Source organism: Pieris brassicae, chromosome 1, assembly GCF_905147105.1.
Source record: "Pieris brassicae chromosome 1, ilPieBrab1.1, whole genome shotgun sequence".
In the NCBI taxonomy this organism is placed as follows: Eukaryota; Metazoa; Arthropoda; class Insecta; order Lepidoptera; family Pieridae; genus Pieris; species Pieris brassicae.
In genome coordinates this window covers 22,300,564-22,314,053 of record NC_059665.1, presented here as the reverse complement: position 1 = coordinate 22,314,053, position 13,490 = coordinate 22,300,564, and the positions used below count along the sequence as shown (strand labels likewise).

General features: G+C 33.2%; 1 protein-coding gene across 1 annotated transcript; it reads left to right on the top strand.

Annotated features, from left to right (window-relative positions):
• The first annotated feature begins 10,841 nt into the window (after positions 1–10,841).
• On the top strand, positions 10,842–12,737 carry LOC123706777 (tetra-peptide repeat homeobox protein 1-like). The gene is made up of 3 exons (XM_045656220.1): positions 10,842–10,865; positions 12,072–12,221; positions 12,477–12,737. The coding sequence occupies exons 1-3, from the start codon at positions 10,842–10,844 to the stop codon at positions 12,735–12,737; spliced, it is 435 nt and encodes a 144-aa protein (XP_045512176.1).
• The last annotated feature ends 753 nt before the right edge of the window (positions 12,738–13,490 follow it).

Below are 13,490 nucleotides of genomic sequence, written 5' to 3'. Positions count from 1 at the left end.
AGTAAACAAGGAGCAAGTATTATGGACGCAACTGAAATAATAGCCTTGGGTAAGTAGGTCCAAAAATAAGTTAATGCAAATTGAACCTTATTGTAGCCCAAATGTATGCCTTGAGGTGTGTTTATGATCTGACTTTAGAGGAAGCCGTCCGAAATACAGTATTGAGAGTTTTAGTTGTACATTGCGTATCTTCATCTATTTTTTTATTTACAAAAGCTTGTTACAAGCACTTATACGTAAACCCAAAGAGAGCGAAGCAATTTAAACTAAAGGGAAACTGATTTTAAAGTGTGAAACAACTATGCATGTCAAGACCTATTTGAGTTTTAGCAAAAAGCGTTGTTTTGAAAGTAATGATGGAATGATGGGGTCTACTCAAAATTTCAATTTAGTTAACTGAAAAAATGCATTTATCAATCAAAATGAAACAAACAACGCTTAGATTTTTAACTAATTTAATATACTGTTCGAGTTCTACCCTCAATATATCCATACTAAACCGTACATGTCCAATTTTGTGTGTTTCATATACTTCAATAAATTCGTTGTTATTGATTGTCTAGTTGTCTAAAGTTAAGGAAATTTTAACTCTTGATACGTTTATAGTTTTACTGTAAATTTTATAAACTGTATCGTTTGGTACCAACCTGTGTGGGAACCAATGTCCCTTTCATGGTTTTGTAGAATTTATGTTTGGTCAATATGGAAATCAGTAATAATTGTTAGTTGTTTATTTCGTCACCGCAGTTATACTTTGATTAAATCCTAAGACGTTATGTAATGTCTCCTTAAGCTCTGTATAGTATGTATTACGTAGTGTTTAATACAAGTTATTATTAACTGGACTGCAATTATCGACAGTAAGATTGTCTTAAGTCATAACTGAAGTTATAGCGGCTTTTATGGTGTTATTGTCGTATAATTAAACTTTATTCATGACAGAAATAAGGTTGTGACAGATGTAACGCCAGAATGCCACTGTGTTGTGGATAACTTTAATACAATTATTATGCGGTACATGTTTACAACAATTATTTATAAAGAGTCTTAATATTACATGTAATCAAACAAAAGTCGAATAAGAACTAAATATTTCTTGGTTGGTTGGTTTGGTTTTGGAACACACAATGTATTCCTTCGTTTCACTTATTGCCAGCAATTGAAGGGCAGGATCCCTTTCAGCAATTCTCCACCCTGATGATCCCGTCTTTTATATCATTACATTCAGAAGCAGATCATTAACCGAATACTAAAGACGTAAACAAATTTGTATTATAAACGACCATACCTACTATATTCTTAAAAGCAAACTCAAAACTACTTTATTCATATAACCAAGTACATTTGTGAACGTCAACAGAAAATATATTAAATTGATTATATATTTATATTTACTACATTTACAACCAGTTCGCAAGTCAAGGGCATGCAGCAGGTGAAAGCCAGACGACACAATAAACAATTGAGAATTGTAGGGTTGGTGAATATTTGAAGATTTTTCTAGTATTTCGTAAACTTTCAGGTCTTCGTAACGGCTTTGGCGTAACCAATCACTTACTTTTTGATTATTGGTGGAAGGAAGATTTAGATTTCTTAGTTATTTATTAATTTTTAATAATATAACTACCATTATTGATAACATCAGTGCGACTCTTAACATTTACATCACATACAAAACAATGTATAGAAATATTTACAGAAGATTAACTGACATGAAGCAGAATTGAACTTAAAGGACAAAAAGGTTAAAGGTTTATCTCAGTTTCCGCACTTAGACTTGCACTAGGTCCGTTGCGCTTAAAGTCCTAGCTAACTAAGCCAGCACAGAAGTCTCGTGAGCACTCTGGGCCTTACGGAGCGACCTTACTGCTCCGAGGATTTCCGTACGTTATTTAGCCACAGCCTCGCATTGCAGGACAACGTGGGTGACTGATTCCTCTGCGCTAAATCCGCCTGTGGGGCTGTCTGTTGCACCTAGGACAAAAAGATCAATTATGATGGTTTCAAGATTAGTTTGCTTTGTTAACGAAGAACTATTATTACTAGACCAATATGGCAAAGCCATTTTGGTCAGTCCAGGCTTAGCGGCCATCGTTGATAATAATAATATAATAATAATCTTTATTTCTTCTCTCACATATACATACATAGAAGGTTATTATGATTAAACTAAGATGATAACATTTGGAAGTGTATGTGAGAGACTAGAGTAACAGGAGATCTGAGTGACAGATAGCCAGCCTCTCCACCACCTGACCGGAACACGTACAATCAGGTCATTGTCATAAGATACAATAGAAGAAAATAAGCAAGTGCTTAAGGAAAAAAAAAATGATGTTGAAGTTCTGCAGCTCTTTGGCGAATCCAGGTTCTTAACGGACAATTAAAAACCATTCTCAATCCCATGTGTGCCCTTATCGAAAGGTTAGTTTTCGCTGATATGTTAAATGGTTCTCCATTATCGAAAAGGGAATCAAAATTTTATAGGCTTTAGTTACTTTACCTAGATATTAATTGTCAATATAAAGCAACATGGATTTACATAACTCATGGCAAGGATCTTATGATTAATATCGCCGTTCAATTATAAATACTTGCAACACTTAATCAATCTAGAAATTTGTAACTGATCTAAGAGTGTTATTCTAAACTATTATAACTTATTATAACAAATATTGATACGAAAGGACGTGGCTGATTTTTTTATAGTACAATAGATTTGAACAAATGGTTCAAACTCATCATGTTTTGTTAAAATAAAACTCTGATTGAAAGTAATATGGATTTTATAATATAGACAGGTCTATATAATTGTTTCATGTTCCTCGCATCGACACTAACAATGCGAAAAAACTCAGTTTTGAATCGCTCAGCCCGGACATACAATGACCAATATTTAATCCTTGGCTTGTTTAAGCTATCGCGGAAGGAGTATTAAGAATATAATAGGGTCAACATAGGATCACATGCATTATGAGCATACCCCTCATACACACCTTCACGTACATACCCTCACTTATTCCATCACACAACACAGACGAATTAGGTATTAACTAAGTAAAATGTATTGAATTATTTTAATTTTTTTCCCTTTTGTTATTGTTTTAATCGTTTTGTAAATATTATGTAATCCATTTTTGGCTATGTTTTTAGTGTAATTGCTTGTTTTTCTTAAGCTGTAGGCTTCCGAAATAAATAAATAATACATAATATAATATGATGGCTCTCTCTCTTATGTATTTTGTAACATTGATTTTAAGTAGTAACCTTTTTATTTTTTTTACTATCAAACATTATGTTTAAAAATTTTATGTTCAATATTAGTGATTTTTATAATGTTATATATACTTGTCGCGCTTCAATCTTTTATGCCTGGGGCTCAGGTTTATGTATCTATTACGTGATCATTTTTTATTTGACAGATTACGTCAACTAAGGTCTAAGGTTTCCTCACAATGTTTTCCTTTATCGTACGAGCGTAATGCGCACAAACCTACGACCACAGGGATGAGTGCGATACTCAAAATCGCTAAAGCCGTATTCGTCGATTCGTCAACACACATTATTACCGATATAATATCACGCCTCCAAGAATTAGGCCCCAAGTAAATAGCTCAAAAGGTTAATATACATTTCGCCATGAACATCGCGAATATTTCAAAACTATAACAAAAGAAGTGTGAGCAAGTTGAACCTGTCGAAGACATTTTATTGGCCAATTTGAGATTTTAAAATGCTCAAAAGAGTCGTACTTGTTATGCAATATACGTGATGGGTATAATAGCCCTTTATAAGACGCGCTTTGACATACGGTGAGCTGGCAAGTACCTAACATAATTTACATTAGTATTTAGTACTGAAAAGTGAAGTGTGGGCCTAGTGCCTTCAGTTTGCGACTCTCATCCCTGAGGTCATAGGTTTGATTCCCGGCTGTGCACCAACGTACTTTCTGTATATGTGCGTATTTAATATTCGCTCGAACGGTGAAAGAAATCATTGTGAGAAAACCGGCTCGCCTTAGACCCAAAACGTCGACGTCGTGTGTCAGGAACAGGAGGATTACTGGCCCATTTCATTGACAAATGATCATGAAACAGAGACAGAAATCTGAGGCTCAGACCTAAAAAGCGCCACTGATATATATTTATTTTTTACTCAAATATTATTTTTATAATTTAAAGAAAAAGTTTTTAATTGCGCTAATTATTTGTATATAAACATACGAATTAAGAGTCAGCAATCGAATTGCTTAGGGTCGTTCAAGAAAAGCAAGCAAGAAAAGCGTACCAAAGGCCGGCTACGCACATGCGAGCCTGACAATATGAGTGTCCTTGGGCTTCATCAATTAATATCAGGTGGGCCTCCTGCCCGTTTGCCACCTGATACATATACAAAAATTTTGTTTACTTTAAAAATACTTAAAATCAACGTTGTTCTTAATCTGGTACCATAATACACTATCAAATTAAATAATAAAGCCACATTTCTAACTATATTCTTTCATAAAAATCTGTAAACAGTCTCACCATCTTTTATCGTACGAATATTAATAAGAATATGAAAAATATTCAAATGAAACTGAAATCATAACAAACACACTGTGCCTAACCTCCAATTAATTGAACTGAATTCTCATTTTGTAACAACGTGTTTGATTAACGTTATAATTGTGGGTTATTAAGCAATTAATTACGAACCAGTCAAAAATTCTAATTCTACTGAAGCATTTAATTTAGCTGAAATGGATATTAGCAATTGTTGGGTAATTCTATATGGGGTAATGATAATGAAGTGGTTATTTATTTATTTAACAAATAACATAGTTCATAAAAATTGTAAGAGATGCAACGGGCGGCCTTATCGCGAACAAGCGATCAACCAACAAACAAATAAATAGAGTTCAATAAATGCATAAAAAAATCTTTTAAAAAGAAAAGTTATGTTTATTTCGATTCAAGGAGGTCCAGCGACAAATACAATCTGTGGCTACAATCAGTTCAATGACATTGAACCGCGCTATCGAAGTGTTGCCAACCGCTAAGTGACTGAGGCGTGTCATCTCGCCTGACCAACATCAAAGGCTATGGCCACCCTAGAGTCGTTCTTCATTAGCAGGATGTGAACCTTTCCAGTGGACCTAGTCCAGGGAACCTAAGCAGTGGATTTTCCCATTATGTTCTAGGAACAGTACTCCTTCCTTTTACACATAGCTGAACCACACAAGTACATCAATCAATCATAAATCTAATGCAGCAACGGTACTTAGTAATTTACATATGAATATATATACATAATATATTTTTTATGCTAATTGCCTACATGTTAAGGTAATTTTTATTTTGGCTAGATAGGCATAAATAACTAAATATATTTCCACATACTTAGTTAAAAATTGAAAGTTAAAAAACTGTTTTTGGGAGTTAAAGCATCAAGAGTTTTGTCATTTCAATTCCACTAAAAACAGGTTTATTATCGTTATATGACCTACTTACAAAATATGTACTAAATGTTATATTTCAATTACAAAAGAAGTAATAAAATCTTTGAGAAATCTTTACCGGTTCGTTTACAATATTTAAGATCATTAACATTGCAATATTTAATTAAACTTTTAACGAATGTCAGTTAAATAAAACATTTTTTTCGACAGATCTTTAAACTAGATATATATGTAAGTTACCTTGAATCCCGTAGCTCCCTTTCGCTATAAATTGTATAAGATCCATTTTTCTACAAGTTATAGTTATTTTTGAGTGGAATGCTATGATATAATAGAATGCCATAGTAATTAATGAATACGTAATCACATGTGATCAATTCCCGCCAAAACAATGTCGCTCTCACCATAGAGTCACAATGTCTATAAGTTGTACCAAGTATTGTAACGGAAACAATCAAAAATATAAAAACTCTTTTCATTGTTATTGTTGCAAAATCGAAAAGAATTCAAAATATTTTTAAAAGTGTTTATCTCACATATTCTTCAATATTTAATATTATATTTTACGACTGTTTTAATTATCTGCACTTCATTAGGTATTGCCGCAAGTTTATTTTTTTTTCTTTTGTGCCAATGGTTTTTTTATCTTTAAAAGAGGTTTGTTATATACTTACTTTATTTCAAATGTAGTTTTAAATACTTAGCAAAGATTCTTACGAGCTTAAATGATCGTTATATATATTACGTTTCACATCCTTCAAGTTTTTCATATATGTTAATTAAAGACTCTTAAAACCTCTATGGTATAAAGATAGTTCTGCTTGCATAAATTACAATGACTTTCTAGTTATAGGTTAACTAATAACCCTTGCATCAGGCGAGGAATTTGAAATGGTTTAATCTTAAATGTGGGTCGATACCTACTGTCCTTTTTAATGCTCAGGAAGCGATCGTACTATGTTATAGTTTAAAGATAAAATATGGTATTTGTGAAAATAAAAATACTATCTAGTTAATCAAACCAAATGTTTGTATGTATCAACAAACACAACAAAATTTAAGAGATATTTTTTATTCTACATATAAAAAGAACTTACTAATACCTATTATACTGGCATAATACGAGCCAAAAACATAGTCCTATCTCCATAGTTCAAAAAAAATCTGCTACGATTTTAAACATTAAATGCATAGAATTTAGGTTTAAGTTTTGATGTCTAAAGCATAAAAATATTATTTGTACAATGAAAGGTTACTTAATATGCAATAAATTTGACACTAACAAAAATCATCAATTCCTTACATTAAATTTTGATGGAGAGCCGAATTTCAATCTTACTTTCAATAAATAAATATATAATTTCCCAACCCCGTTGTTTCGATACAAGTCCGTTTCATCAGGCATCCACAACGTAACACTAGTGTATGGTTGCGTTCGCCTAACTCCCTGTTAAGTGGGGTGTATTCTTATAAAAGCTAAAGGCTCCTTCAGTGGGTATCAGTGCAACATTTAGTGTACAGTGTTACAGTCATGAAGTTTTATGTAAGTTACATTTATATAAAGAATTATTAAGTTCGTATTAAAGAAAGTATAATTTCGATAGCTTTTCTAAGACTTTGTGAGTCCTCAGAATAAATATAAATAAAATAAATTTAAATGTAAATAATTATTGATTTCTATTTTGATAAAGCTTCACCCACTATTAATTTACTACTATTAATTTTATGCCGGAAACATAACCTAGGGTGTCCGCTATATGGCACAAGTTATCCTGATTTGTTTTAAAATAAAACAGTTTAAAATAATTTGTAAGTAAGATTTTGAAGTTTTCTTTGGCGCGTTAGGGAATAATTATAAGAGTAAATTATTAAAATACTCGCGCACACCGTCACGAAAAACCGACACCCTGAAGTTAGCTTATTATTAATATTCAACATTTTAGTTTTTTCTATTGATAGTGTCGTTTAATTCTACAAACGTTAAACAAATTTTTTGAAAAAAAAAATAACTCGCGCACACCGTCACGAAAAACCGACACCCTGAAGTTAGCTTATTATTAACATTCAACATTTTAGTTTTTTTCTATTGATAGTGTCGTTTAATTCTACAAACGTTAAACAAAATTTTTGAAAAAAAAATTAACTCGCGCACACCGTCACGAAAAACCGACACCCTGAAGTTAGCTTATTATTAATATTCAACATTTTAGTTTTTTCTATTGTTAGTGTCGTTTAATTCTACAAACGTTAAACAAAATTTTTGAAAAAAAAATTTCTTGAAGTGTAACTTCTAACGCGTGTACATAATGTATACACACATTTTTTAAACATAGCTTAGAGGTCGCTACAGTTGTTGTATCTAATAATTAAATAAATATTACTCCCATCCATTTTTTATTTGTTAAGTTACAGCCACAATTAAGTTTAAGCAATGTTATTTAATTTTACTTATACATCGTAATGACTTCTAACTAATTTTTTACTAATTTAGATAGATTAAAATAATGTCTATTAAAAGTAGTGATATTTTACCATTCGCTACCTTGTCCAAAGGTTCCGTGATAATTTTAAAATCTTAAACCTATTTTAACGCTGAATTCGGTTTATTAGTGAATAATAATTATGGAAATCCTTCAATTGCTCCAAACAAAATTGTAGCATTACTTTATCGTACATTATCTGTTTTGACACAGATTATCATAACAATATCACATTGGATTTAGAAGATTTGAAAGATTGGATCATTATCTGTTTTGACACAGATTATCATAACAATATCACATTGGATTTAGAAGATTTGAAAGATTGGATCATTATCTGTTTTGACACAGATTATCATAACAATATCACATTGGATTTAGAAGATTTGAAAGATTGGATCATTATCTGTTTTGACACAGATTATCATAACAATATCACATTGGATTTAGAAGATTTGAAAGATTGGATCATTATCTGTTTTGACACAGATTATCATAACAATATCACATTGGATTTAGAAGATTTGAAAGATTGGATCATTATCTGTTTTGACACAGATTATCATAACAATATCACATTGGATTTAGAAGATTTGAAAGATTGGATCATTATCTGTTTTGACACAGATTATCATAACAATATCACATTGGATTTAGAAGATTTGAAAGATTGGATCATTATCTGTTTTGACACAGATTATCATAACAATATCACATTGGATTTAGAAGATTTGAAAGATTGGATCATTATCTGTTTTGACACAGATTATCATAACAATATCACATTGGATTTAGAAGATTTGAAAGATTGGATCATTATCTGTTTTGACACAGATTATCATAACAATATCACATTGGATTTAGAAGATTTGAAAGATTGGATCATTATCTGTTTTGACACAGATTATCATAACAATATCACATTGGATTTAGAAGATTGGATTATGCCAAAAGGATATTCTATTTTATTCGTCAGTTGAATATAAAAGTATAAAATATGTAATAAAACAGTGTAATATACCTTAGAACACACAGACAGTTCTTGCTGCCACCACTATGTGGAACCATCTGCCCACTGGAGTATTTCCGAACCAATTCAACTTAGGGTCCTTCAAGACCGTACCAATTTTAAAGCCCTCTGGCAATCTGAGTGTCCACGGGCAGCGGTAACACCTTACATAAGATGAGCCTAATAAAATAAAAAACAAATACATGGTAACACTCAAAAACAAACGAGGGCAAGCGTTCGTTTTCGCTGTTGTGATAACTGTTAATATCGTTTGATATACGAAAGCGAAAACAAAAATACAAACAATAAACACATAAATCATTCAACAAGTGACTTATTGATATTATTCTAAGCACGAGTTCAATTTCGATTTCGTGGACGTAATGTCGGTGAAGTCACTGCGCGTGATGTCCAAGATTTGGCAATTGTTCAATAAATCGATTTTTAATAACAAATATTTACATTTTTTTGCGGTTATCAATAAAATACATTGTATATATATATAAAACTTTTGTGGTTGTAATTAAAAAAAAAACTAGCGGCGCTACAAGCGTTTTATGTCTGCCTTATATTTTCGTAACTGTTTTATGATTATTTGTGAATTTTTTTGACCTCCATTGCCTGCAACAACGTCGACTTTTTGGGTCTAAGGCCTAACGATGTTTTCCTTTACCGTTCGAGCGAATGCAAATGCGCACATAAAAAGTCCATTGGTGTACATCCAAGGATCGAACCTATGACCTCATTGATGAGAGTTGCACGCGGAAGCCACTTTGCTGGCACTATTCTAGAGTATTTTTTTATTCAAACAATTTACAGTATATTTTTATATTATTACATCTAGTCTAGTCTCTCGATAGAGGCCTCTTCTTAAATTCGACTTTTTATATATTTTGTCTGCTATTCAATACCATATAAATAAATTAATAATAATAAAAACAAATTGTCATAAGCAGGATATATTTATTTCAGCAAGTTTTTCACTTAGAAGCATACTGGTTTTTATTTAATTTTTTTACTATTAAAACGGGTTTACGTGATATATAATTACAAAATTTCAACCATCATTCGATATAATTTTCAGGAAATTACTTTAATTACTTTTCTAGATCTATTCTTGTCTATATATCAACATTACTTATTTTAAAGGTAAAAATGTTACAAAACAATTTAATTAATATAAAATTAATTAATCAAATATTGTAGAACAGTCTTCTCAATGACACCGTAGGCAACGCAAAATAGGTTATAAACAAGTGTTCGCCATGGAACCTTACACAACCTTTTACCACTCCATTGCCTTGAAACCGTGAGAAGACAAGAGGTGTGAAGGACCAACTCACACTAATTGCATTAATACGTTGTATGACTTAGCGATACCTTTTAGGATACATTACTTATTGAGCAACTTATTTTGAATTGGGAGAAGTGTTTCCTACTGGGAAACAAAAAAGAAACTTACTGTTTACCGATGACGCGGCCTTTCTAGCAACATCCATGGAAGATATGGAATAATTGTTCGGAAGACTTGAGCTAGAAAGTAGCAACATAGGCCTCGTAACCAACAGAGAAAAACGAAAACCATTATCGAGACATAAAGCGTCCATGTGTCACGTACTGATATTCCTGGTATCAATTTTAGTGACCGCTATTTATAATAAGGATACCAGATATGACGGCAGCACTGTCTCCGAGATAACCATACTCTATCCATCTCTGTGTAAATAAAATAAGACAATAAGAGACAGAAAAGTAATTTATTTAAATACAGACTATATAAAGGGGGTAATTACATCCTAAACTAATTTAAGCATTCAATTTCAGATTGCAATCCTCGCCCTCACCGCTTCGGTTCTCGCTGAGCCAGAACCAAGCAAAGTGGTTCAAAAGAGAAGTGGTCTCGTTGGACATTATGGTGGACTTGGACATGGCTATGGTGAGTACAGACGAACAATTTAATTACAGATATATCTATCTATCTATATTTAAGGATCATACGTAAAAGTTACGTTTACTAACTTGGAGTTGTAGCATGGGCCATGGATTGGATCAGCCAATAAATGTTTCCACATATGCTCGACGTGTCTTCCCACGTCGTGGCGGTTTAAGAAACTCATGCCCCATTATGGGACTATGGGACTGAACCCATTATGTGGTTTGAAAAAGACGGACAAAGACTTGTTAAAAATAAAAGTAATATTTGTTTAATACTGTTAAGTGAATTGAAACTGCGTTCATGTCGGGTTGAAAAAATACTTTGCCATTAATTTACAGATAAAAATCAATTCTGTTCCAGGTGGATACTCATCAGGTATTGGAATAGCCAGTGGATATGGTTTGGGCAGTTATGCAAGCGGCATCGGCGGATATGCTAGCGGCATCGGCGGATATGGCAGCAGCATTGGCGGATATGGAAGCGGCATCGGGGGATATGGAAGCGGAATCGGCAGCGGGATTGGAATTGGCGGAGCCATAGTTGGTGCTGACGTACACACAACTGTTACTAAACATGTTGGTGTACCTGTTCCCGCTCCTTACCCAGTGGCTGTTGATAGGCCTGTACCTGTACCTGTTAAGGTAAGATGGAGCTATAGAAATCGTAATCCAGAGATCTCTGAATGATATTCGCAATAGTAAAATGCAATGCGTACCACTTCTTAAAAGGCTGGCAACGTACTCGTGAGCCTGCTGGCAATGTGTGTCGGCGGTATCACCTAACGTCAGGTGAACCTCCTGCCCGTAATTTATTAAAGAAATTTGTAATCCTCCCCACATTTTATTTATTATTTTATGATTGTCACTTAAAGAATTAAGCCAATGTTTCCATACATTTTTATTATTACTAAGCCTTTGTTGCTGACACCCAAAATAATATAACATTTATTTTAGTTGCATAACCTAACTTGATCTAATACGTTATACCGGTATTGCTGATCAGCGTGTCCTATGACACATAGGCCTCTTCCACCTGCTTCAATTCTTTTCTAATTATTACTCTTCAAGTTGTCTCTCTTTCTTTATTTCCAACCATAAGATTAGAGTAATAATTTCTTGGGGACCAGTGCATAGCGCTTATTACGATAGTTTTACTATCAATTTAATCGTTTTAAAGTGTGTTTTATTATACATCAATTGCTTATAGGTTGCAGTACCTGTTCCAGTGGACCGTCCCTACCCAGTTGCTGTTCCCAGGCCTTACCCAGTCACTGTGGAGAAGCACGTTCCAGTACCAGTAGACAGGCCAGTACCAGTGCCTGTTCCTCATGCTGTACCCTACCCAGTTGTGAAACAGGTAAGATAGAAATGTTTTATGCGCGGACGGAGGTCTATGTAGAATATATATAATATATATTAAAACTTATGTACTTATGCTTTATACTTTAGCTATCTCTCTTAAAAATAATATTCAAATCAGACATAAAAAAATAAATCCTACATAAATAAAATACTATTATTATTATAATATTATACTCATCTAAATAAGTTGGAAATTTTCTATCTTTTTGAAAATATTGGAATGGATTACAAAGAATACAATTTCTTTCAGGTTGGTGTACCAGTCCCAGCTCCTTACCCCGTACCAGTAGCTAAGCCAGTAGCTGTTCCTGTACCCCACCCAGTTGCTGTTCCAGTGTCATCTGGCATAATCTCCTCAGGAATCGGCTTAGGATACTCTGGCGGCTACGGAGGTGGTTACGGAGGTGGTTACGGAGGTGGATACGGAGGTTCATACGGAGGTGGATATGGCGGTTCGTACGGAAGCGGATACGGAGGTAGCTATGGAAGCCATGGCCACAAGATCTGGTAAAAGGTTGGACCTGGTTATTGGAAGAAAATCAAAAAATAATTTCAAAGCTAATATTATAACTTCAAAGCAGCAAACATATATTACGGAACTAAAAGCTAAAAAGGCTCTTAAATGCAGAAATATTTTTTTAATTTATTGAGACTGATCCAATAACCAGAAAGGTGGCGTTAGAGGCTATAAGTCACTTTGTGATCTAGGTTAGATGGGAGAGGGCGTGCAATGTTGTATACAAAATAAATATATATTAATATTTTAAAAGTTCTACGATAGTTTGAGAAAACGTCTTCAGAATTTTAGCTTTCCTGCCAATATCTGTTTTATATTCCGTGTAAACGATTTTTCGTTTTGATATATATCCTGCGATCTCTATATGGGGGCAATTTATGTACCTGGTAATGTATATAGTATGTTTAATTAGATTTAAGTTCATTTACGAGTTTATATCGACCGCAGTCGACTAAATACTATTACGATTTTTAATAAACATTTCAAATTATTTACATATTTTATTTATAATCTATATTTTTAAAGCTTTGAAAAAACTTATTTTGAAAGTACTATCCTCTTTTCTGGGGTCGTTTGAATTCCACCATTTCATTTTTTTTCCTGGATCGGTACAGGAATCGAGGGGAATATTTCAAACGTCCAACCAATTCGAGGGTCCTTCAAGAAAAGAATGAACCAATTCTTAAAAGGCCGGCAACGCACTCGTGAGCCCTCTGGCATTCTGTCCATGAGCCTCCTGCCTGTTCA